Below are 27937 nucleotides of genomic sequence, written 5' to 3'. Positions count from 1 at the left end.
TCACACGCGCACCATCTCGAACTCATAGCGTGAAACTATCTGAAAGGGCAAGCTGAGAAGACCAGCGGTCACCATCCTCAGCCAGCGCCTGATTCATAAAGCGGGAGTGTTCCTCCCAGAGAAGTGAGGCGCTGTCCCTGCCTCCATTCCACCCTTCCCATCAGTGCACAGAGAGTGGCGGTGCCCTGGAGAGAGGTGGGCCACAAGAACCATGGCAACAAATCCGCTTTAACCAAGTAAAGCCAGTCTCTAACAGTGCTGCATGAGGGTCTTCACAAAACATTTAACCCCCTTCCATTCCAAAGTGGTTCCTTGGACACAACACGGATCATTGCCCACATCCTCTAAATAACTGTTGCCAGGTCTGCTTTTCTTGTTGATTCTGTGAGCAATAGGTACTGTGGTAATGGCTCTCTGCTTCAATATTTTAATAGAAGATATTGGACTTTAGGGCTGCCCGGGTGGCATAGTAGTAAAGAATCCACCTCCCATTGCAGGAGATGCAAGAGATGCAGGTTCAATCCCTGGGTTGGGAAGATCCCTTGTGGAGGAAGTGGCAACCTGCTCCAGTATGCTTGCCTGGGAAATGCCATGGACAGAGGAGCCTGGTGGGCTACAGTCCCTGGGGCTGAAAAAGAGTCAGCCACAACCGAGCAACTGAGTGTGCACACACACACTGGACTTTAAGTATGGACAGTTATTTGCTTGTTTTTTTTTTTTCCTTTGCAAATTGGTGAATATAAGATCTGAACAGAAGAGGGTATGTGGTACTTTGAACTTAACCAAAATTGCATCATTCATAACCAAGCCAAGAGTTTTGTTATTCAGTTGCTAAGTTGTGTCTGACTCCAAGACCCCATGGACTGCAACATGCCAGGCTTCCCTGTCATTCACCATCTCCCGGAGTTTGCTCAAATTCATGGCTATTGAGTCGGTGATGCCATCTAACCATCTCATCCTCTGTCACCCCCTTCTTCTCCTGCCCTCAATTTTTCCCAATATCAGGGTCTTTTCCAGTGAGTCAGTTTCTCACATCAGGTGGCCAAAATACTGGAGCTTCAGTCTCAGCTCTTTATGTAAACAAACCTTTGTGTACAGGCCAGAGAAGGAGGCTGGGTCAAAGGAAGATATTCTCATTGGAAAGGAAACAAAGCATTTCAGTAGGAAAACTGAAGTCGAGGTAAGTGGCTTTAGGTACCTGAGGGCCCTAAGGTTCCTTGGATACACTTTCACCTCTAGAGTATATGCACAATGTCCCGTGAAGACAGACTGGGGTTGATGGAGAGGTGTAGCCACTGACGAGGGAGCTTCTGATAGGAATCCCAACTTGGCTTGAGAAGCTCCAGTGGCCAGTCCATGGTGCTGCAGCTCCAGAAGGGCGATTAGCCAATGAGCATCTCTGTCCATGGGAGTCTCCAGGCAAGAATACTGGAGAGGGTAGCCATTCCCTTCTCAAGGGGATCTTCCCTTTCCAGGGATCGAACCTGGGTCTCCCGCATTGAAGGCAGATTCTTTACCATCTGAGCCACCAGGGAAGCCCATTCAAGTGTAAAAGACAGTTCATTGTGTGTTAAGGAATGCAAAAACAACAAGAATAAAAGCCAAGACAAAAGCCTACAAATCAATTCTAAAACATATAGGAAGGTGGTAAAGCCAATATACAATCTATTTTTAAGATTGTATATTGTATGCATCGACTGATGCATACAAACGTTGGATAAGCTTCTTCCCACACTACAGATAGAGAGATTTTGCCAAGTCCAGGGACTCATGATTACCTTTACAATGATTTTCATCCCAAGGGTACACACAGTTCTGGAGTCCGTTGCATACCAACGTATTGTTAATACACATGTTACTGTGGCAGAAGAAAGTATTGCCTTCACAGGGAGCTAAAAGAGAAGAAAAAAATGAAGGAAACAGTTTTAACTGATGTTCAGTTGTAAAGCACTCACATCACAAACCTAGAAACAAAAAAGATTAGTATGATAATTTGCCATCAAGTTGAGATAAATGATAAGACCAACATTCCATTCGCAGAAGTGTTGCCATAGCGGTAATTATTTCTTGTGCTACTAACAGAGCTGGCATTCTTCTAGATGTGTTCAGCTTATAAAACTGGCACAGGAGGTTTTCCATCATAAAAATGAAGCACTTTATCAATGTGAGTTCTTTTTTTTTTTTTTAACTGTGCATTTATTTAGTGAAACTTCACTGATGACCACATGCATAACATTATGTTTTACACTGAAATTCTGTATGTATAAATTTAACTATCCTGTTCAAAAAATTTTTAGTTTAATGGAAATATTGAAATGCTTTGGAAAGTGTATGCTTACAAAATACTAATGAAGAAACTATATACTAAACCAAACCCTATGATATTATTTAAGCATACAAAAGAAGCAAGGAATATCATGGAAATTCAGAACAAGGGAAAATTTATCTTGAACAACATAAGAAAAATACATATCATTCTCACTGACATTTAGCATGTAATATGGTAATGAAATTAGTCTACTTGGCCTATATTTCACACATTCTACTAACTTAGGTACGATGGCCAATGATCTCCAGATTATAATTCACGCTGGATAAAGTAAGAACTCTAAGAATTATGTAACTTGGTTATAAAAATACAAGAACTAGTGATGAGTCTAATAAAACAAATTCTAATGTTAGATATGACTTCAATATTACAAAAATACATTTCTTTCATTATATAATAATTGGTTACTTATAACAAATCTCTAGAGTAATACTACACTATGAATTACAGACAGGGCTATAAAGTAATTTTTGTTTTTGCCTTTTTAATCATCCACATCTCATAAAATGTAGTTTTAGTGTTTATTTTTGTCAATAATAGTTCCATAACCATTTTCAGGACAGGTATCCCCAGAAAAATCCATTAGATTCAAAACACAAAATTTACAGTGGTTCATCAATCAGTAAAGTTTTTATCAGTGATCAGTATTATCTAAGCAGTGCAGTCATATTATAATCTTCACCTTCAAAACCACATGTTGTGGGTTTTTTTTTTAAGGAAAGTTATCTTCTTTAAATGTGTTTTCTATATTAATCAAAATTGTTGGGAAAATGTTTTACATAAGGTAAGTTAAAATATTTTAACGTTCCCAGAGGAATACTTTCTTTAAATGATCAAGTCTTGAAAATCAAAAGCAACATAACTTGAACTAGGCATTCCTCTGACTCTCCAAGCCCTTCCCCACCCCCCCTGCTGTCCCCCTCATCCAAGATCCCAGGAGAGTTTCTTCTTCCTTCTGCTTGGTTTGCCTCTAAATCCCTTGTTAAATAATAAAAAAGATGTAATTGTCATTTTGAAAAACAGTATTAAAGAGTAGAAAAGATGCAGATGCAGTAGTCACTTTGAAAAGTATCAGGCTTAACATTTTCTTTGAGTCCTGCTTTCAACATGGTGTAAAGCTTTTATAATGCAAAATGTAATGATCCAATCTATTACTGCAAAAGTCTGCTTTTCAGTATAGAACAAATTTGAATTTCTGTAGTCAACTATTTTGCAGAACCAATATGGTCTGTTTAGCAGATAATGAATGTTGTCAAAATGTGTACACAGAACAAAAAAGGAGTTTTCTGCAAATAGATTACAGCAGCTGCAAAATGCAAAAAACACTTACTACCTGATAAATTGCAGTGGTTTTGAAAGTACAGCTAATCCATCAAGTAAAGAATACCTTTAAAAGACCATAAATATGCTTTGACCTTGCAGAAAGAGGTGGAAAAATTATTAGAATTACTATTAAATAGGATGGGCTTGCTTTTAAAATTTTAAATATACAGGTAAAGATGGCGTCACATTCTGTACCAGTGAGGTAGAACAGTAGCTTAGTAAGGGCACTAAAGATTTGGATTCCAAATTCTCCAAAAGCGATGTTGTTTCTGTTTCTGCTACTTAATGAGTCTCAAAAATGTCTTACAAAACATCAATGTGTCAGTCAGTTATCATTAAATATTGGTGGTTTGACTGGGAATGGAACAGGGCATCTAGGACTGTCAATAAATCATATTCCTGACACATTACATGACATAATTATGCAAATATGCCAGTTAATTGAAACCATCCTCACTTGCAAAACAATTACTATTCCACTACTGTTTCATTTTTCCTTCCTCACCTTCACTAACATTTACAGAACTGACAGGCAAACAACAAACACAAACAAATAAGCAGGCTGTGCAGTGGCTAAGAAACAAATGATCGTAGCTTCTACTCCTTGAACAAAAATGAATTTTGTCTCATAGACACCAAAAACAAAATAGAATTGGATTCTGAATTGTCTTCATATTGTACATCTGGACATTTCTCTCATCTAAAATGTGAATGCACAGGAGTTCATTAAAGATTCTTATTTTTACCTCCTGCTAAAAAAAAAAAAAAAAACTAAATGGCACCTTCCTGCCTCCCAAATCAATGTATGTTCTCACCGTCCCTTCAAGGATGTCTGGGGACATACATACACTCAGCCCATGAGCACTTCCCATTGCTCTCCACATGCTCCTGAGATCTTTGGTTCATTGGCCACACTGTTCCCTCCCTCTCTCTCTGTCCTAGAAAAACTCCATCTCTACTCTGCTATCCAAATCCTATCAGAATTAAATTATCTATAGAGTTTTGAAATATCATTCCAATCTATTAGAAAGTTATCTTTGCCTTAAATCCTATTCTACTTTTAATTTTTAAAAGAGTTTAACACTTAGTATAAGTTTTTCATCTTTCCCCATGAGTTCTTTAAGGCTATGGACATGCTTTTTTTTTTTTTAACAAAAAAAAAGTATTTTTAATTTCTTAGTGGGTTAATTGGAGAAGGAAATGGCAACCCACTCCAGTACTCTTGCCTGGAAAATCCCATGGATGGAGGAGCGTGGTAGGCTACAGTCCGTGGGGTCGCAAAGAGTCAGACACGACTGAGCAACATCACTTTCACTTTCACTTTCGGTGGGTTAAAATTTCTAGGGTTGTAGTAAAGAATCAACAGATATTTTAATTTATTTAATATCAGTGAACAAAAGTTTAGCTGGCCAATTTAGCTCTGAATATCCCAGAGAGAGACGATTCTTGCAAGTGTGATTATTGGTGGAGAATTAACCCTCCAGGCCAAGTCTTCAAATACAATAGAAATTGTGATATTCTCAGCAACTAAATCTCATTCATTCATTTGGTTCTCTGACTACTGCTGAAAAAGCACATATTCTATCAATTTTTAGAAGATTTATTCTACTTGGAAATTCAATATACATTGTCAAAAGTGATTGTCTCTTAAAAAACCAACCCCCTTATTTCCTAAAATTATCTGGAAGAAATCAAGTTTTACTTATGTTAGGTAGTTAGAATAGGAAAAAGAAGTCCAAAATGGTGGTGGCTAAAATACAAAGGAGTGAAAAGCCGGTGAAAATAGAACAAAGGAAGGTCCATGGACCTGAGTGAGGACCTCAGGTAAAACAAACAGCCCTTCTGGCTATCCCAGTTTACATACAGCAGGCTCAGGAGGAGGAGAAAAAATATAAAAAGAGGAGGCAAAATTGAGCCAGGGGCTTCTCTTCGCAAATTTTGGGTTGTCCCACCCTCATGGCCCAAGGATGTATTTCCCTTTGCTTTCTAAATAAAACTGAGCTGTAACACTGATTCATCCATTGCTTCAAATTTTTGCTGCAGTGAGACAGAACCGAGGAAATTACACACTCCCCCGACACATAATAAAGTGGCAGCTAATAAAGTAATCCTCAAAATTCAAAGTATTTCACACAGGCAGCTTCTATGATCAGAAATCTACTTATTTCCAAGGATCAGGCCAATGAAAACTGTGAGCACAGATCAGGTATTTAGCAGATTTTCTGGCAGGTTATGAAGGGGATTCCTCAGCACGTTTTTCCCACTGCTTTCTCCTCCTGTCCTTCAGCTCCTCTCTCCACCTATGCCACTGCTTACAAAGTATTGGGTAAGTCATCATCTTTCCATTTCTGAAAGTTGTACCTGAAGTCATTTAGCTAAGATTGGGACTCAAACCCTCGTGGCAGGGACTCTGTGCTATGCTTAGTCACTTAGTCATGTCCAACTGGGACTTGAGACTGGCCAAAATCCATTGTGCCTGGCTTCAGGAGCTAACGAAGCTCAGGCTCTTGATGCCTTATTGAAAAAAACTCAGTGAGAGACACAGTGATAGGTAAGACATGGCTTTGTTTGGATTCAGAGAGAAGTACACTCAGAGTGTGGGCCATCACAGAGGGGAGCGGCTGTGGAATAAGATGTGGTTAGTTTCTGTGGGCTGGGTGATTTCATATGCTAATGAGTGGGAGGATCATTCCAACAATCGGGGAACCACCCGCTCCTCAGTCTCTTGACAGTGCCTTGGAAATGTGCTGGTGCCTCTGGGTGTGTCATTTAGCTTGTGGATTGAGGATCAAGGTTTAGTTGAATTTGACTAGTCATCTTGGACCCATCTGATTTTAACTGGTTTATGTTATGCCCTTGGGCTTTGTCATTTTTAAAAAGTTGGGCCCTGCCCCCTTCCCTCCTGTTTTATGCTATTTTCCTGAGCCCCTTCTGGGCTCACAATGTTGCCTTTCCAATCTTCTGCAGGGACAACCAGAAAATAGCTGGCCCTTGGGAGAGAAATACCGTATAAAATCCAATCTCTCTAGACATTCAGGCCTTCATCTTCCATGCTTCTTACGACATGTGCATCAACAGCATTTCTCAGTGAACCCACTAGGGCAGATGACAGGCACACAATGCCTGCTAAAAGCCCATCTATTGGTGGCATCTCTTCAAGGGCATCTGGGTTTATAGGGATAATGTTCGCCATTTGGGGAGTTAGCCCTGCAGGCCATTTGGATCCAAATCCTTACCATGCTTCTCCTAAAGTTACATAGGAGACATACCCCTGGATCAAATCTCCACTCCACTTTTATGGAACATCTAGTTTGTTGCCTCTTATCAATTTGTTCTTAAGCCACTTCATAACTCCTACAACCAGGACTCTGCCCCCTTGTAGGCAACATTGCTCCACCCAGACTATTATTAAAATACTCTTAAGGCCCCTAACAGGACCAGATAACCCACTCTTTTGTCATTACTTCTGTTATTACCTAAAGTGGATCTATGACAATAAAATGTTTACCATTGGAAACACCCTAAACTGCTCTTATGGAGGACTAGGGGAAGAAAACAGTGACTTACATTTCCTCAGAGCAATAAGAGGATAAGGCTTATGGCTGTTTTACCAGGTTCCCAGTCTCAGGGCACAGTCTTGGATTGCTTTACATCATAGTATCTATTCCCATCTGCAGTGGACAAACCAGCATAGAGTTAAGATTACAACCCCTTAATTCTTCCCAGCACTGGTCATGCTGGAGACCTTTGAGATGCCCAACTCCAGCCTGGGGATCCCAGGAGGTCAACCTGCCTCGACCTGCCTAGGGATCTGCTCCCTGGGAGGTTGGCATGCCTCAGCTTGCTTGGGGATCCACCAGCCTGGGGTCCCAGAAGGTCAACATGCCTCGACCTGCCCAGGGAATCAATTCTCTGGAGGCCGACATGCCTCAACCTACCTGGGGATCTGCACCCTGACTCAGGATGCCCGGCTCTCAGGTTGCAACAATACTGGGTAGGATAAGCTTCAGAAAGACTCACCCCTAAGGAAGTCCACCCATGGAAATAGAAGGAGGCCTGTTAGTTGGGACTGTGCCTGGTCTCAGCAATAACTGAGGAGTCCAGCGAGAATCCCATTGCTTTTCTGCAAAGTCTAAAAGAGACCCTCCAAAAGTTTACCAATTTGGACTTAGACTCTTACAAGGGACAGGTGATTTTAAAGGACACATTCCTGTCCCTATGTACATCAGGTATCAGGATAAAGTTGCAACAGCTTCAGTAGCAGGACCCTGCTGCCTTTTCAGATGAGACAGTCCAGATAGCCACCAATACCTTTTATAAAAGAGAACAGGAAAGAGAGGCCAAGGCCCAGAAGAAGGAGAGAAGGAAAGAGACAAGTCATGCTCAGATGCTGGCCACCCTCCAGGGAAGCCCTATGGCAAACCCCGAGTCCTTGAAGGACAAGGCACAGGGCAAATGCCTAATCTGTAGACAGACGCGACATTGGGCCAAAGAGTGTCAAAACCATGACAAGTCTCATAAAACGGCTCGCTACAAATGCCATTAATTGGGACTTGGGCGGCACTCTGGCCTCAGGACTCAAGAGTCTCAAGGTCAAGTGCCAAGCCTTCCCTCATGATGGTTCAAGAGGACTGAAGTGGCCCGCTCCAGCCAGCCTGCCTGTCACAGGTAATCATCAACAGGACTGGAGCCAAGAGTGCAACTGGATGTGGCAGGTAGATTCAAAAATTTCTTGGTTGACACAGGGGCTACCTACTCTTTCCTGACCTCCAGCTTCACAACCTTCTCCCCCCAAACCTGTACCATTTTGAGTGCTACAGGAAAAACAATTATAAAAAGATTCACCTGAGCACTTTTTTGTTGCTGGGATGGACAACTATTTTCCCATAAGTTTCTTGGTCCCTGAGTGTCCTACTCCCTTATTGGGAAGAGATTTTTCCTATTGCAGTCCTGATAGAAGATACTTTAAAACTCTCTTTTGGGGGCAAACTAACTATTTTTATCAGCCACCAAGTGAAACAACTCCTGAATGGGAGAGGCCATTTATGGATGTCTGATTAAAGGAGCCTCAGATATCAAGTAGAGCTGATGGAAAATCCAGGTCTCACTATATCCACTTGTGAGGTTTTTAACCCAGCCACCCTCCTGCCTACCCCCGAGGGCTCTCTCCCCTTTCACTGTTGCCTAGAAACCTCGGACCACTGGACAAAACCCCAAGAGGGATTATCAGAAGATCCTCTGACCAATCCTGAGGAAATCTGGCACACTGATGAAGCAGCCTTGTCTTAGATAGAAAAAGAAGAGCCGGGTATGCAGTAGTCTCCAATTTAGAGACCACAGAGGCTAAGCCTTTGCCACCAGGTACTTCAGCCCAATTAGCTGAGCTTATGGCCCTGACTCAAGCTTTAGAGCTGGGAAAAGGAAAAAGAGTAGCCATTTACACCGACTCCAAGTATGCCTTTCTGGTGCTACATGCACATGCAGCTATTTGGAAAGACAGAGGCCACTTGGCCACCCAACTGTCCCTAGTCAAATATGGTGATCAAATCCTCAGGCTCTTAGAGGCAGTTCATCTGCCCACTGAGGTTTCAGTCTCCCACTGTAAAGGACACTAAAAAGGGAGCATGAAGTGGCACGAGGGAACCAACCAGCTGATTAAGCTGCTAAGAGAGCAGCGTTACAGAACAATGACCTAATAGGGGTTGCCACCTTAGTTCCAGAGACTAATATACCAGAAACTCCATCATATACTGAAAGTGAGACTCTTAAAGCTAAGAGTGAAGGCCTTCAAGAGGATCATATGGGGTGGTTCCAAAAGGAAGGACTCCTTTTTCTGCCTGGACCCTCCAATGGAAGTTAGTTAACTCCCTACATGCCACCACTCATTTAGGGGAGAAGGCACTCCAAAGATTACTAGAAAGGTCCTTCAGAGGAACAAGCCTCCAAACAACTATAAGGCAAGTGGTTTCTTCTTGTCACACTTGCCAATTAAACAACCCCTGAGGAGCTCGAAAACCCCAGCCCATCCAACGACGTGGGACCTACCCAGGAGAGGATTGACTGATGGACTTCACCCAGAGGCTAGTTTCTTAAGGGTATAAATACCTATTAGTCATGATAGATATATTCACAGGATGGATTGAAGGCTTTCCCATCTGGACTGAGAAGCCGGAGGAGGTGGTAAAAACAAACAAACAAAAAAAAAGCTCCATGAAATCATTACAAGATTTGGTCTGCCTGGGTCATTACAAAGTGACAATGGGACATCATTTACTTATAAGGTCACCTAAGGGGTCTCTAAAGCATTGGGCATTACTTATTATTTCCATTGTGCCTGGAGGTGTTGGTCTTCAGGAAAAGTAGAAAGAGCCAACTAGTTCTTAAAATCAGGGATAAAAAAGATAACCGGGGAGACCTCCCTGGGATGGAAGGAGGCTTTACCAATAGCTCTCCTCCATACCCGTATTGCCCCTAAGAAACAGGTTGGCCTCAGTCCTTATGAGATGCTATATGGGAGAGCTTTTGTTTATGCCAATGACTTCTTCCTAGATCCAGAGGCTCAGATCCTCTGGTCTTATACCATGGCCATCGGACAATTCCAACAATTTATATGCTTGTCAACCAGCACCCTAAAGATTCTGAAGAGCCACCACTATATGCTCCAGGGACTCAAGTCCTAATTAAAATCTGGAAAGATGGGTCCCCAAAGGCTCCACTCCAGCCCACATGGAAGGGTCCCTACCCTGTAATACTTTCTACCCTCACAGCAGTCAAGGTTCCAGGACACAACTCCTGGATTCACTACTCATGAGTCAAGCCATGGAAAAAAACAGAAGAGGGCTCTCAGTCCAACTGTGAGCCCCTGGAGATCTCAGATACCTATTCAGACTAAAAATGAGTGCCATTCTAATGAACACCCCCAAAATTAAGTTTCTGGGGGTAAGATTTCTCAGGACAGCTCTGAAGAGCCAATACAGCTTGGCAGGGGTTGTACTCCAAAATAGACAGGAGATAGATCTGATCCCTGAAGAAGGAGGGACTTGAGCCATCTTGAATGAGATGTGTTGTTTCTGGGTAAATACCTCCAGCTAAATTAAAGAAAGTCTCAAGAAATAATAATCCTCAAGAAAAACATTCTAGATCCTACAGAACCTCAGAGAACAAGCTGGAGAGTTCTTGGGGTGGCTACAGTCTCTTTTTTGGGGATCCTTCTCCTGGCGTGGAGGAAATTTGGAGTTGGTTAATGCCCCTACTAATCCTTGTTATCACCATATTGATCCTGCTTATGATTGCTCCATATATTATCAATTGTCTAACCCATTTTGTCTCTGTCCAGGCCAAAAGGCTACTGCAGCGCCAGTTTAACAAGGACATATAAAACTACAGCCACAGAAAATATCACTCACCCTTGGATGGACACCACTATAAGGACTCTGAGGATTGAGACTAGCAAGAGGGGGAGGTCCAATGATGCTTGCCATCCAGTTCAGCAGGAAGGAGCCAGAGAGACCTTGATGTGCCTATTCCCAAAGAATTGGGCCTCCCATCTCTTGAGGGGGGGAATGTTAAGTAGTTAGAATAGGAAAAAGGAGTCCAAAATGGAACACAAATAAGGGAAAAGCCCGTGAAACTAGAACAAAGGAAGGTCTGAGGACCAGAGTGAGGACCTCAGGTAGAACAAACAGCCCACCTGGCTAGCCCAGGTTATACAGGTCAGGCTCAGGGGGAGAAGAAAAAAACATATAAAAAGAGGAGCCAAAACTGAGCCCGGGGCTTCTCTTCTCATCTTTTGGGTCAGCCTGTCCTCATGGCCCGAGGATGTATTTTCCTTTGCTTTCTAAATAAAACTGAGCTGTAACACCGATTCACCTGTTGCTTCAAATTTTTGCTGCAGCGAGACAGAACCAAGGAAATTACACACTCCCTCAACACATAATAATGCAGCTAATAAGGTAACCCTCAAAATTCAAAGTATTTCACAGAGGCAGTTTCTACGATCCGAAATATGCTTATTTCTGGGACTCGGTTGCTATTTCAGAATAGCAAACATAGCCTCATATTGGTGCTAAAACCCAAGTACACAGAAGAAAGAATTTGCATTGCATTTGGTCTCTGAATTATTTAAAAGCATGTTTAGACATAATGAGTGTAGCAATTGCACTTCATCAGAAGGATTTATCAACCATCACCATTTTATCATCCAATCTAACGCTAAGTATTTCTTTTTGAGAAAAACCAGAAACTGAATGTATTGAAATATTCCATGAGCCAAAAGATGCCTTATGTGTAAGCACAGCAGTGCTCTGGATTTAATCATTCATAGATTGATATTTCTAGACATAGAAAATGGATATTTTAACCCTGAGTCTTTCCAAACTGTTTCCTCTTCTCTCGTGCATGGACAGATAAAGACGATTGTGTAAAGCACCCTTTTGGACCAGGTTAATTGTCCATGAACTTGAAGCTTAGAGAGTGCTTCTTCAGGCACTTGGTCCTGGGGTTGTAGAGTACTAAACACTACAGAGGATAGGGCAGCAACTCAGACTTAAGGAGTGATAATCCCTAAGGAGAGATCACTTTTTTCAACAATACTCACTCAGTTACCACGTCTATAGAACAGGGAGACAGGTTGCTGTTGTTTAGTCGATAAATTGTGTCTGACTCTTTTGCGATCTCATGGACTGTAGCCTGCCAGGCTCCTCTGCCCATGAGATTTCCTAGGCAAGAATACTGGAGTGGGTTGTCATTTCCTTCTCCAGGGGATCTTCTTGATCTGGGGGTCAAACAGCAGTTTCCTGCATTGGCAGGAGGATTCTCTACCACTGAGCCACCAAGGAAGCCCCATATATTCTGTTATCTGCAGACAAAATGCTCCTTCTTGAAGTTCAAGGCAAATGAAGCTATGTGACTGACCTAAGGCCAGCTGCCTCCTAGATGCTGGTAGTGGCTGCATGTGAGACTCTGGTTTCCCTGGTTTTAGGATCCACCACAGCACCATATCCCAAGATGACCTCCTGGTGTTACCCTTCTAGTGATCCTCCCTGCCGAAAAAGTGTATGTTTAACCATGTTTAAATCCAACTATCTTCAATTTTATTTGTATACTTCTTAAGAGACAACACATACACACACAAACTCAAAAACAAAAGTTTGGCAAGTGTTGCCCCAATGTTCAAAAATCATTATAGTGGTAGGATTCTTAATTCTTAAGGTATCATGGAGTAGTAGGAGGGAAACTACTGAGGTATAAAGTTGGGTGGAAAATAGGATGAAAATTGTTTTAAATTATAGTCTCACATGCAAATATATATATGAAAACCTTTACTGGAAATATTAAGCTAAAATGCTAGCAATGACTATCTCTGCTGCTGCTGCTGCTGCTGCTAAGTCGCTTCAGTCGTGTCCGACTCTGTGCGACCCCATAGACAGCAGCCCACCAGGCTCTTCTGTCCCTGAGATTCTCCAGGCAAGAATACTGGAGTGGGTTGCCATTTCCTTCTCCAATGCATGAAAGTGAAAAGTGAAAGTGAAGTTGCTCAGTCGTGTCCGACTCTTCGAGACCCTATGGACTGCAGGCCACCAGGCTCCTCCATCCATGGGATTTTCCGGGCAAGAGTACTGGAGTGGGTTGCCATTGCCTCTAGGATATTTATAAACTATATTTGGGTTTTGCTGGGAAACTTTTTCATATATACATATACACACAAATAGTTAGTTTTATGATTGGGAAAATCTGATGATTTTTCATGAAAAAAAGTCAAATGTTAATCCAAACAAGTCTATTTTATCTTTCAAATTTTAAAAAGTAAAAGAGTAGCTTTCATATAACATTTATATTTTATTATATTCAAAGATAATGAACTACATATTTCACTGAATTCATTTCTTTCTTTTGGAAATTATTTTTTGTTGATATTTTTAAATCCTCTTATGTTCCCATTCTTACCATTAGGTGGCAAGCATTTACCATTTTTTGGTGAAATAGTGATTCAATCTTTCCAGATGCTTATATTATGAATGTATCTGAGACAAATAACCTTTATATCTATACATGGCTGATTGTTAAGGAATAAAAACTTGATCAGGAGACAACAAAATGAATTTTTTGGCATATCTGAATTAGGTAAAGGAGGACAAGAGGAAGAAGGGCAATCAAACACCCCAAATTAAATTTATTTAAAAATATGATAATCACAAAACATATATTTTATAGTGTTAATCATAGATCTGTCATCATTTTTCAGTATCATGTCACATGCTCTAAGTACTGTTCCAATTCTGTAATTAGGTGCATGCTAAGTCGCTTCAGTTGTTTCCAATTCTTTGAGACCCCATGGACTGTAGCCTACCAGACTCCTCTGTCCATGAGATTCTCCAGGCAAGAACACTGGAGTGGGTTGCCATTTCCTTCTCCAGGGCATCTTCCTGGATGCAGGGACTGAACCCACATCTCTTATGCCTCCTGCATTGGCAGGCAGGTTCTTTACCACTAGCACAACCGGAAGATATTTAATTCATAACTGCTGTTTAACGCACCAACACTAAAGTTCATTCTGTTCAGGTTATTTCCTTCTTCACCCACTACGTTTCTTTTCAAGCCCAGAAATCCACTAAATACTACTCAGAGAATATTAAAACAAAATGCAAATAAAAACTGTCAGATATCTCTCTGAAACATTGATATTTCAAATACCTGTACTTTCTGGTTAATAAAACTATTATTTGGTAGATCAGTTCAAAATCAAAATTACATTGTATTTCATCAAGAAAACTTGGAAATAGAAGTGATGCTTGATCCTATTTTTCTTTAAAAATTATTTTTATCATCTGGGGCTTCCCTGGTGGCTCAGTGGTAAAGAATCCACCTTCCAATGCAGGAGGCATGGGTTCGGTCCCTGATCCAGGAAGATCCCACATGCAAGGACCAATTAAGCCCACGCGCCATAATTATCGAGCCTGTGCTGTTAGGCCTGTGGTTGCAGAAAGAGAAGTCACCGCAATGAGAAGCGTGCAAACTAGTGGGAATACCTCTTCCCCTTTTTCCTGGTGGGAAAAACTGAAGTCGCCCACCCCCCCCCCCAAAAAAAAAAAATTTCCTATTCAGTGTGCCCTTTGCTACAACCTTCAGGTTTCATTCCAGTGTCTCTGAGCTAAGTCGTGGAATACTGTTGGTAATGTAAATGACTATGAGAATGCAAATTGTGTCCTTAGAGGATGCAGAGAACCCACTCCAGTATTCTTGCCAGGAGAACCTCATGGACAGAGGATCCTGGAAGGTCTATGGGGTCACAAAGAGTTGGACACGACTTAGGACTGAACAACCAAGCACAACTAGAGAAAAGCCCTCGAGGTAACAAAGATCCCGCATAGCCAAAAATAAATAAATAACTTAAAAAAAAAAAAAAAACTAACTCAAAAAAATCATTTTATCATCTAAAAACTGATTGGGGTTTACAGTCCCCCATTTCTGGATTATAGGAAACAGGCTCCATTCAGCCTCCAGGACCTTCCCTGAGTTCCCAGGAGCAGGTTTAAACAGATGCTAATTAGGGAAGAGAGGAACAGTCAGAAGAAACATGTTGCAACCTAGGGGCAGAGTCCAGGTTCCCCCTCCAAGGATATACTTAACAGTATCTCTGAGCTGTTTCCCATATACTAAAACCCCCACCAGGTGGGAGAAATTAACAGCAGGATGCCCCCATGCCTACCAGCATGTTGACTCCAGACTGATTGGAACTGGAAGGTTGATGATGCTGATATTCACTTAACTTCTCACCAGCCCATTAGAACAATGTTCATGAGCTGATCACACCCTTTTTGAATCAAACTCCTCACTTCCCCCTCCAGGTCAGGACACATTTTGAAGGCATTAGCCTGCTGTGGCCCCCTTGCCTGGCAAAGCAGTAAAGCTGTTCACCTACTTCACCCAAAGCTCTCTGTCTCCGAGACTTAAATGAGTATCTGGGTTTGTGTGTGCGTTAGTCACTCAGTCCTGTCTGACTCTTTGTGATCCCATGCACTATAGCACACCAGGTTCCTCTGTCCATGAAATTCTCCAGGCAAGAATACTGCAGTGGGCTGCAATTTTCTTCTCCAAAGAGTCTGAGTTTGCCTTCATTCTCAGGGGCTCATTCTTCTGGCTCTGACTTGTATCTGAGATAAGGTTTTATTTTGTGCATTCAGACTCCATAACTTGCCCACTTTGCATCTTAATTACCTTCTCAAATTGTACATGGCTGGATGGGCTCACAGAACACATTACCACCCTACTCCTCTTAATCACTCCCTGCCTCAATTCTGCCTTCACACAGCCTCCTGATGTGAATAATGGCACCTCCTCAGCTCCAGGCTAAAGTTTTAGGGTCATATTTGGATCCTCTCTGCCCTGATGCCCTCAGCAAACTGTCCTGTAGGTCTGCCAGCTCTCTCTCAGCTCCAGTAATGTCTCCACTGGTATGACGGAATCATCTTTCACTGATGGTCTCCTACATGGATCCATGGGGACAGCGAACAGAGAAGCCTTGGTCATTTAAGTGTAAATCAGGTGGAGGTTCAGTTCAGTTCAGTCACTCAGTCATGTCCGACTCTTTGCGACCCCATGGACTGCAGTATGCCAGGCTTCCCTGTCCATTACCAAATCCCAGAGCTTACTCAAACACATGTCCATAGAGTCAGTGATGCCATCCAACCATCTCATCCTCTGTTGTCCCCTTCTCTTCCTGCCTTCAATCTTTCCCAGCATCAGGGTCTTTTCCAATGAGTGGGTTCTTTGCATTAGGTAGCCGAAGTATTGGAGTTTCAGCTTCAGCATCAGTCCTTCCAATGAATATTCAGGACTGATTTCCTTTAGGATGAACTAGATTGATCTCCTTGCAGTCCAAGGGACTCTCAAGAGTCTTCTCCAACACCACAGTTCAAAAGCATCAATTCTTCGGCGCTCAGCTTTCTTTATAGTCCAAATCTCACATCCATACATGACTACTGGAAAAACCATAGCTTTGACTAGATGGACCTTTGTTGGCAAAGTAATGTCTCTGCTTTTTAATATGCTGTCTAGGTAGGTTATAGCTTTTCTTCCAAGGAGCAAGTGTCTTTTAATTTCATGGCTGCAGTCACCATCTCCAGTGATTTTGGAACCCAAAACAATGAAGTCTGTCATTGTTTCCATTGTTTCCCCATCTATTTGCCATGAAGTGATGGGACCAGATGCCATGACTTTAGTTTTCTGAATGTTGAGTTTTAAGCCAACTTTTTCACTCTCCTCTTTAATGTTCATCAAGAGGCTCTTTAGTTCTTCTTCATTTTCTGCCATAAGGGTGGTGTCATCTGCATATCTGAGGTTATTGACATTTCTCCCAGCAATCTTGATTCCAGCTTGTGCTTCTTCCAGCCTGGCATTTCTCATGATGTACTCTGCATAAAAGTTAAATAAGCAGGGTGACAATATACAGCCTTGATGTACTCCTTTCCTGATTTGGAACCAGTCTGTTGTTCCATGTCCAGTTCTAACTGTTGCTTCTTGACCTGCATACAGATTTCTCAGGAGGCCAGTCAGGTGGCCTGGTATTCCCATCTCTTTCAGAATTTTCCACAGTTTGTTGTGATCCACACAGTCAAAGGCTTTGGCATAATCAATAAAGCAGAAGTAGATGTTTTTCTGGAACTCTCTTGCTTTTTTGATGATCCAGTGAATATTGGCAATTTGATCTCTGCTTCCTCTTCCTTTTCTAAATCCAGCTTTAAAATCTGGAAGTTCACGGTTCATGTATTGTTGAAGCCTGGCTTAGAGAATTTTGAGCATTACTTGGCTAGCATGTGAGATGAGTCCAATTGTGTGGTCATTTGAGCATTCTTTGGCATGGCCTTCCTTTGGGATTGGAATGAAAACTGCCCTTTTCCAGTCCTGTGGCCACTGCTGAGTTTTCCAAATTTGCTGACATATTGAGTGCAGCACTTTCACAGCATCATTTTTTGGGATTTGAAATAGCTCAACTCGAATTCTATCACCTCCTCTAGGCACAGTATGAAAAAGCAAAAAGGTATGACACTGAAAGATGAACTCCCCAGTTTGGTAGGTGCCCAATATGATACTGGATATCAGTGGAGAAGTAACTCCAGAAAGAATGAAGAGATGGAGCCAAAGCAAAAACAACACCCAGTTATGGATGTGATGAGTGATGGAAGTACAGTCTGATGCTGTAAAGAGCAATACTGCATAGGAACCTAGAATGTTATGTCCATGAATCAAGGCAAGTGGTCAAACAGGAGATGGCAAGAGTGGACAATGACATTTCAGGAAATGAGTGATCTGAAATGGACGGGAACGGGTGAATCTAACTCAGATGACCATTGTATCTACTACTGTGGGCAGGAGTCCCTTAGAAGAAGTGGTGTAGCCGTCATAGTAAACAAAAGAGTCCAAAATGCAGTACTTGGATGCAATCTCAAAAATGACAGTATGATCTCTGTTCATTTCCATAGCAAATCATTCAGTATCACAGTAATCTAAGTCTATGCCCTGACCAGTAATGCTGAAGAAGCTGAAGTTGAATGGTTTTATGAAAACCTACAAGACCTTCTAGAACTAACACCCCAAAAGATCACCTTTTCATCATAGGGGACTGGAATGCAAAAGTAGGAAGTCAAGAGCTCCCTGGAGTAACAGGCAAATTTGGCCTTGAAGTACAGAATGAAGCAGGGCAAAGCCTAACAGAGTTTTGCCAAGAGAACACACTGGTCATAGCAAACACTCTCTTCCAACAACACAAGAGAAGACTCTGCACATGGACATCACCAGATGGTCAACACCAAAATCAGACTGATTATATTCTTTGCAGCCAAAGATGGAGAAGCTCTATACAGTCAGCAAAAACAAGACCAGAGCTGACTGTGGCTCAGATCATGAACTCCTTATTGCCAAATTCAGACTTAAATTGAAGAAAGTAAGGAAAACCACTAGACCATTCAGGTATGACCTAAATCAAATCCCTTACGATGATACAGTGGAAGTGAGAAATAGATTTAAGGGCCTAGATCTGATAGGCAGAGTGCCTGAAGAACTATGGACAGAGGTTCATGACACTGTACAGAAGGCAGTGATCAAGACCATCCCCAAGAAAAGAAATGCAAAATGGTTGTCTGACAAGGCCTTACAAATAGCTGAGTAAAGAAGAGAAGCTAAAGGCAAAGGAGAAAAGGAAAGATATACCCATTTGAATGCAGAGTTTCAAAGACTAGCAAGGAGAGATAAGAAAGCCTTCCTCAGAGTTCAATGCAAAGAAATAGAGGAAAACAATAGAATGGGAAAGACTAGAGATCTCTTCAAGAAAATTAGAGATACCAAGGGAACATTTCTTGCAAAGATGGGCACAATAAAGGACAGAAATGGTATGGACCTAACAGAAGCAGAAGATATTAAGGAGAAGTGGCAAGAATACACAGAACTATACAAAAATGATCTTCACGACACAGATAATCATGATGGTGTGATCACTCACCTAGAGCCAGACATTCTGGAATGCGAAGTCAAGTGGGCCTTAGGAAACATCACTCCCTTTTAAAACACTCCAAAACCTTCCCAGTAAAGTGAGATCAAATCCCAAACTCCTTAGCACTGACTGTGTGTTTTGGGGTTTCTTTTGACACATGGATGCGTGCTCAGTCTCTAAACTGTCTCTGACTCTTTGGTACCCCATGGATGGTAGCCTGCCAGGCTCCTCTGTCCATAGGATTTCTAGGCAAGAATACTGGAATGGGTTGACATTTCCTCCTCCAGGGAATCTTCCCAACTGATGGAATGAACCCGTGTCTCCTGCATTGCAGGCAGATTCTTTCCTACTGAGCCACCTGGGAAGCTCCTTTTCCTTACCCAAGGTCTTACCCAGCTTCTCCCTGAGCTCCAGGGTTGCCCAAACCACCCAGGGCACTCATGTCCACATCGTTCTCCAGCACGTTACCTCATATTGTGTTTTTCCACAATTCTTATTAGGGTTTATCTTTTTAAATTAACTCACTTGCACATCATTAGCTTCCTTTTATAAGAATGAGAAGCAAGGGACTTGTTCTCCTCACTGCCTTATCACTGGGGCTCAGAACAACAGGTTCTATATTGTAGGTCCTTAAATACTTGCTAACTAGATATCTGAGCAAAACTCCTTTAAGTAGTAAAATGGATATGAAGTACCATCTTCTCATTAAATTCTAACAATGCTCTTAATTTCTAAGGAATAGCTAAATTTTTCTTATGGATTCGATGGAAGAAAATGTCTAAAACATCAGAGATCCCAATTATGAGTAAGCATCTGAGTCAGCGTTCAGGACTCAAAACCTGTATTAAAAAATGTATAGTCCGCCCCTCACCAACATGGCGGCGGGCCGGGAGTGCGCATGATCAGCTGTCCCTGGAGATACCCGAATCCGGAGAGGGAGAACACGGTCGGGGGAGATAGGCGGCATTTAAAAAAAAAAATTGTATAACTTGCTGCTAAGTATGATTTTTAATGGTGAGATCAGAATTATAGAGAAAGAAAAGGAAATACAGGCATACACACACACACACACACACACACACACATATATATATATATAGCCATTAGAATTGCCTCCTAAAACAAACGTTTTGTTTTTCCCAAAATGAGTGGAATAATTTCCCTGCCACCATACTTTAAACATGAAACGTATCTTGGGCTATGCCATTAGAGGAAATGCCATTTTACTTGAAAAATGCTGACTAGATGTGAGGCCAGAAATAGATTTGTGCATCTTCTCTTCATCTCTTTTATCATCTTCATATTTTTTTTTAAAAAATCAATATCTGCTTCCTAAACTCTATGTTCCAATGTGACTTAGTTATCAGTCAAGATATCCAGTATTTTTATTAAGCTATAGCTTAATCTTTTCTTTTCTAATACAAGAAGTTCTATCCACAATCTAATCCCACTCACATTTATTAGATCCCCAAATGTTTCCTCTAAAATTGCATATTCCTACAGTTCTAAGAAATATGCTATTACAAATAGAGAAGCATCTTCATGAGAATATTATAATGCATGTATAGAGACCACTTCCTTCCTCACAGAGGGCACTGACCACTTCATGATTTATCCATCCCATTGGATACCAAGAAATCATTACACAGTTTTATACTGTGATTATGTCTGCATTGGGTCAAGTACCTGATGATTTATGCATTGTGTGCAATTAGATATCGCTCTAGTTACAATAATTAGGATATTATATTTCTCTGGGGTCTGCACTCTGATTATTATTAGGACTTGGGGGTGGGGACCAGGGCTTGTTTTCATAGGTGATGAACGCATATTTGCAACAGTTGCTCGTATAGACTCAGCATTCTGTTCGGAGAAGGCAATGGCACCCCACTCTAGTACTCTTGCCTGGAAAATTCCATGGATGAGGAGCCTGGTGGGCTATAGTCCATGGGGTCATTAAGAGTCGGACACGACTGAGCGACTTCACTTTCACTTTTCACGTTCATGCATTGGAGAAGGAAATGGCAACCCACTCCAGTGTTCTTGCCTGGAGAATCCCAGGGACGGGGGAGCCTGGTGGGCTGCCATCTCTGGGGTCGCACAGAGTCGGACACGACTGAGGCGACTTAGCAGCAGCAGCAGCATTCTGTTAAAGACATTAACGCATATTTGGTTTCATTATTGAACATGACAACTCCCCAAAGGAGGACTTTCAGTGTTGTTGTTTAGTCACTCAGTCACAACTGACTCTTTGCCAATCCTTGGATGGTAGCCTGCCAGGCTCCCCTGTCCATGGGATTTCCCAGGCAAGAATTGGAGTAGGTTGCCATTTCTTTCTCCAGGAGATCTTCCTGACTTAGGGACGGAACCTAAGTCTCCTGTGTCTCCTACATTGGCAAGCAGGTTTTTACCACTGAGCATGCAGGGAAGTCCAGAACTTGGAGTAATTAAGAATTAAAGCCAAGCATCAATGGAGACCATAGCCTCAGGCTTGCAATTCTGTTAATTCAAAGACTAACGAATTACTGGGTTACTGGTCTTAATCTTTTAAAAATACACAAACTCACCACAGTGATGACTAAAGATCTCTATCAGGACAACGTCAATTTACACTTAATCTACCTCATAATTGGTCATTTGCTCCCTCTAGCACTTACAATTTTCTTTCCTTGATGAAATACATACAGACTATAATGCCGACAAAGGTCCATCTAGTCAAAGGTACGGTTTTTCCAGTAGTCATGTATGGATGTGAGAGTTGAACCATAAAGAAAGCTGAGTGCCAAAGAAATGATGCTTTTGAATTGTGCTGTTTGAGAAGACTATTGAGAGTCCCCCTCAAACCAGTCCATCCTAAAAGAAACCAGTCCTGAATATTCATTGGAAGGACTGATGCTGAAGCTGAAACTCCAATACTTTGGCCACCTGATGCGAAGAACTGACTCATTGGAAAAGACCCTGATGCTGGGAAAGATTGAAGGCAGAAGGAGAAGGGGACAACAGAGGATGAGATGGTTGGATGGCATCACTGACTCTATGGACATGAATTTGAACAAGCCCTGGGATTTGGTGATGGACAGGGAAGCCTGGTGTGCTGTAGTCCAAGAAGTCGCAAAGAGTCAGACATGACTGAATGACTGTATGGAATTGAACTGATAATGATTTTTGATCTCAGCACATGACCCAAACTTGTAAATGTGTTTGGCCTAGACTTTCCTAGAGGGAAAACTAAATATTACAGTTTTGATTAGATTACTATCAAAATTTTTTGGTGTATTTTTCCAGAGTGTTACTGAGCTCTGTGCACTTTTATAGTAATAATCAAAGTACAGTCGACACACTTTTTTTTTCATTTTAGGATCCATTAAATTTAGCTTATTGAGGTGATATGGTAATTTACTTGTGCATTACAAAACGGAGAATTTGTACTACCTAGGACAGAATGCAGACTGGGTATAAGCAGCAGCTGGCAGGCCAAACCACGTTCTAGACAAGACAGGATAGGGTAATAAAACTGAACAGTGAAATAATCACCGATTACCATGACAGAAGAGTAAGGATCCTACTACTATAAACAAAAGCTGAAGGGGTGGGGGGGAAACTATACAAGAAGAGAATTTGGTTTCTTAGAATGCAGGGTTTAAGTGCATGATATACTGAGGTACATGAGGAAGTATGTGGTGGGAGGAACAGAGTTCCAGATACAAGGGAATGCTTGCTGAGATGAGTCACACATTTGAATTTTGAATGAGTGCGGCTGCACCTTGAGAGGAGCAACCCTCTTACTCATCTTTGTGCCACCAGTGCCTGGTGCTTCCGTGTTTACTGAAGGAACAACACAACGAATGGAGGAACAGGAAGAAGTACCCTTGTCAAGGACTAGAACCTTCAAACTTCTTTCAAAAGAGAATAAAGATTATTATCAATATTTGTAGTGTATACTCAGACCAACCAGGTTATCCAGTGCACTTCTATATACGAATAACAAACTATCCAAAAGGGAAATTAAGAAAACAATCCCATCTACAATTACATCAAAATGAAGAAGATAACCTAGGAATGAATTTAAAGCAAGGAGATGAAAGACATGTACTTAACACATTGGTGAAGGAAGTCTCCCTTTTGATGATCAAAATCAACTAAGGATCTTATTTATATCTTCAAAATAACTTCTACCATATAATGTACTTTAATTAAAAAATCATATCTCAAGCTACTCAGGTTCTGCCTATCTCAAGGGGAGAAAGGTTGTAAGACTCCAATACTTTGACCACTGATGCAAAGAGTCAACTCATTGGAAAAGACCCTGATGCTGGGAAAGGCTGAAGGCAGGAGGAGAAGGGGATGGCAGAAGAGGAGATGGTTGGATGGCATCACTGATTCAATGGACATGAGTTTGAGCAAACTCCATGAGATGGCTAAGGACAGGGAAGTCTGGCATGCTGCAGTCCATGGGGTCGCAAAGAGTCAGACACAGCTTACTGACTGAACAACAACAAATATTGAGAGGTGGAAATATTTTGGATCATCTCAGAATTCTGCCTTCCACAGAACCTTTCAACTCAACTCCTCTTTGAAATTAAAAGTTACTATATATATATAGTTTATTTTACAATAAAGAAATATATATATTGAAATATATATTGAAATTATATATATCAATATATATATTGAAATTATATATATATCAATATATATAATTTCAATATATATATTTCAATATATATATATTGAATCTAAACCTGTAGTTTAGATTCTATCTTCTTTTGCCATAAAATGATATGAAACTAAATATATAATCTCATTTTAGCAAAGTATTCCCACATCCTTAAAGTGAACAATTTTCTTTTCATCTCTTTTTAGTTGCATGTCTGTTTTTATCAGAAATACGCTGCACATTAATCAAGCATTAAGTGATTGAGATTTTATTGTGGTCTAAATAAGAGTAGAAGAACAGTTGAATGTGGAGCTTGAAAAGTCACCATGAGGTAGTACTCAGGGTATTCTTTCATTTCAGTTGCTGCAAATTCTTGAAACACAGGAAAAGACCGGCTCAGAAAGTCTGACTTGTGACTCACGGTGAAGAGGTACACTTCACTAATGTCTCCATTATGCATATCAAATACTTAACCATACAGTTCTATCATAATTGATCACGCATTTTCATATATAAGTATGCTCAAAGTTGAAATTATACCAATTCTAATCAATTTTTAAAAAATCTGAATGATTATTCAGAGCAAGACAATGTCTTTATATAAAGTGATGCAAATGTGTAAAACTCTATCCTTACAGGCAATCTGAAATTGAGTTACCAAAATAAAGTATAACACACTTTCAATATCACTGTAAGAATTATTCGAAGTGTTCTATGTTTATGTCAAGTTGGATTCATTCTTCTTTATCCTCAATTGTGTTTCTAATCTGATTTTTTCCTCCTATTTGTTGATTTTTGACCCAAGAAAGCAAATGAGTCACAATGGTTAATATATTTTCTTCTTCATTTCAGAATACATTTAAATTTAAATTAGTCATCTTTCTTAGAGAACACCATCCAAGGTTATTAATAATATATTAAAATTTGAGATCTTTTTGGGTACCTATATGTGCTTTCATCTCCGTTAGATGGACTGTTTGAGAGGACTGAGATTGTGAGTAATCTGCATACAAAATGCCAGTATTAAAAAGACTATAATCAAGTAAGACAGTGCCTCTTTGGTGATAATACTATTTTTTTTTCCTCTAGTTGCTAGGTTTCAAAGTTGCTCTGTGGGGTAAAGTCTGGATACTATTCCTCTGAAGCCAGTGTCTTTGAGCAGCAGCCAGCAGCAGTGTGATACTATTAATCAAGGCAGCCATCTCAGGTAGAGCTGAGAAAAGGCTGAGTTGAACAGTCAGCAAGACAGTGCGGGCAGGAGTATGCTATTTATGGGAGTGATCCAGTGAAGACATCACATTATTCCTCAGGACACAGTTGAAGGTAAATACTTCTCCATTCAGTGATCTTATAGTCCCCCCATTATGCTAGACGATGTTTGTTGTTGCTGCAAATGCTGGCATTTAACCCAGACTTTTAAAATGCCTCTAATGTGCATGGGAAACCTCAACATCTGATGACTCACAGTAAGAATTTCTGTACCTCTCTTACACACTCATCCTTTGTCTTTTCTGTGATTTATTCAGACACAATGGACATGAGTTTGAGCACACCCTGAAAGATAGTGAAGGACAGGGAAGCCCAGTGTGCTGCAGTCCATGGGGTTGCATAGAGTTGAACACAATTTAGCAACTGAACAAAAACAACGAACAACAACAGATTCAAATGCAAAAATAAAAATGATTTGAAAATACATTCCCACTGGCATCCGTTAGTTCCTGGGTTCATATTTCGAGAACAGAAGCCCCTTGTCATGACTCTACTTTAGTCTGATGTTTATGGTAATGGACGATGCTGTACAATGTATGATTACAGAATGTAACCATGAAACATAAGTGTAAGATGCATTAAGTAAGACAGAAGAATGAAAATTCAGTTTGTAAAGCAAGTAAAACTATGCTGACAAATATGTGTCATGAGTGATGCATAAGTGCAATCTGCTTTTAACATCATTATCATCTTTAGAAAGTGGGAGCTTTGCTTATTCCTTAAAGATGACAAAGGTATCCATGGAGACCTGCCAAGATCAGGATTCAGGTCTTACATTCTCGCTTCAGTGCCGTTAACAAATCATTGAGCATGGGGTTGAGGGTATTCAGGGGAAGTCAGTTAACCTTCCCTGGGTCTTTTCTTTTTCTGTTTGAATTCATAAAGTGTTTGGGATTGAAATACATGACTTCTTATCTAACCTCTTCTTATCTAAGCTCTTATCTAACCTCTAAAATATCTTAGAGCCCTAAAAAAGACATTTTGACAGACATTAGAATATTATTGAATATGCCCTAAAGCACCTCTCAACACTGAACTGGGGATACCATCTAAGAAATGTGTGAACTAAGAAAAATATCAAGGTGCTTTCTCACTATTAGAGTAAGCAAGGGCTGGTCACTGGTTCACATCTCTAATCTTTACTGCATATGTGTGTGCTGTGCTCACTCGTGCCCTATTCTTTGTGGCCCCATGGACTGTAGCCCCCCAGGCTCCTCTGTCCGTGGGATTCTCCGAGCAAGAATACTGGGGTGGGTTGCTATTTCCTTCTTCAGGGCATCTTCCTGACCCTGGGATTGAACCTGCGTCTTTTACATCTCCAGCATTGGTAGGCGGGTTCTTTACCTCTAGTACCATCTGGGAAGCACGATACATACACAGTATGATACAATCCCATCATTCTTTAAATAAGTAGAACTTTAAAGACTCACGGATCTCCACCTTTGAATTGAAAGGCGCTTCGTCTTCCCTCCCCCCTGTCCAGCCTAGACACTTCCCCTACACCGTTCACATCTGATGAGAACCCATTTCTCATATATTTTCCATGGAAGTTCATTCAATGTTGTAATATCACACTTTCTATGAGCTAGACACTTTTCCCTGAATCACAGTCAAATGGCTTCATATAATTAATTTAACATTAATCTTACTTCTCAGACATTAATCCATACCACCACTCCCCCAAGTTTAAGGTAGCTGTCACATTTTGGACAAAAGAAATCTCTAGGATAGGGATACCTTCTCCTTTAGCCTTTCCCCCTGACTCTAAATGCTTCTGCATCTGGATCAGCCGCTCCTAGCTAATTACTCTGCTCTCATTAATAACACTCAGAAAATAACAGGCTGTGCAATTTGCATTTTGACCACTGCAGCTTCCTGTGAGAGTATCTCCTCTGAGCTGCTTATTGCACATCTGTTAACACAAGCTAAGACTGCATTAGATATTGTTGTCAATTATTTTTAAAAAGTATTGGCTTCTATTGAGGTTAAATGAAATAAAATCTTAGGAAATCCTGAAGTCTGGGTTCCTTTGCTTGACATATGAAATGTAAGAAGACATTTTGTAATTTATCCTTACTAAATTATAGTGCAGTTTTGATAAAAATTGCATATTTTGTAATATTTTAATGACTTTATTATATCATTTAATGCATTAACTAGACCTGCCATATATGTTAAACTAGAAAGAAGTTCTTAGTCTATAATTATCCAAGGCTGATAAAAATATTGAATAAGGTATAATCTGATCCTCACCAAAAGCACAATCGATTGGATTTAGAAGAGTACTCATTGATGAAAACACCACATGTGCTATCTTCTAGCCTGAATTGATTTAAATTCTAAGCAAAAAAATGAGGTTTTTTTCCTCCAGATATCTTGCTGAAATAAAGATGTACTACCTCTAACATTTTGATCAGTTCCTGAAAGGAAGACCAAGATAACAACTTGCTGTTTAAATTTGCAACAATCCAGGATGGGAGACTTAATCTGTGATGGTATCAAGATTCAGAAAGACTGAGGGACATTCCCTCCTTCTGGTGCCATAGAATTCTCCAACTGGGTAAGTAGAGAGCAATTTAAAGCCAAAACCATCCATTCATAGTGCAAAGCAATCATCTGGTACATTTAACATTTTTGGATTAAAAAAAAAAGATAGTGGCTGCTGCAGCTAACTTTGAGAAATCCTTGACATTTCAAAAACATTTTGTCTTTTTTTTTTCTTATGTACAGTTTCAAATGACAAGGTACTGATTCCATAAAGCCGAATTTCTTGGGGTTATTTTTCATTTGCATACATTTATCAAGCATAAATTACTCAGGGTTTCTGAAGAACATTCCAAATATATGTCTATTCATATGACTCATTACTTGT

The 27937-nt window shown here is 40.7% G+C and overlaps 1 protein-coding gene across 5 annotated transcripts in view; it reads right to left on the bottom strand.

The window, feature by feature from the left end:
- NETO1 (neuropilin and tolloid like 1) overlaps positions 1-27937 on the bottom strand; it is a 102098-nt gene that overhangs the window by 4347 nt on the left and 69814 nt on the right. For all 5 annotated transcript variants that reach the window (XM_027525845.1, XM_027525842.1, XM_027525841.1 and 2 more), the window contains exon 8: positions 1779-1892. In XM_027525845.1, the coding sequence (XP_027381646.1) occupies positions 1779-1892 (114 nt within the window). The remainder of the gene's footprint in view (positions 1-1778; positions 1893-27937) is intronic.

The sequence above is a fragment of the Bos indicus x Bos taurus genome, chromosome 24, assembly GCF_003369695.1.
Source record: "Bos indicus x Bos taurus breed Angus x Brahman F1 hybrid chromosome 24, Bos_hybrid_MaternalHap_v2.0, whole genome shotgun sequence".
NCBI classification, from domain to species: Eukaryota; Metazoa; Chordata; class Mammalia; order Artiodactyla; family Bovidae; genus Bos; species Bos indicus x Bos taurus.
Note: the sequence above shows the minus strand (reverse complement) of the source record. Positions and strands in the feature narration are given on the sequence as shown.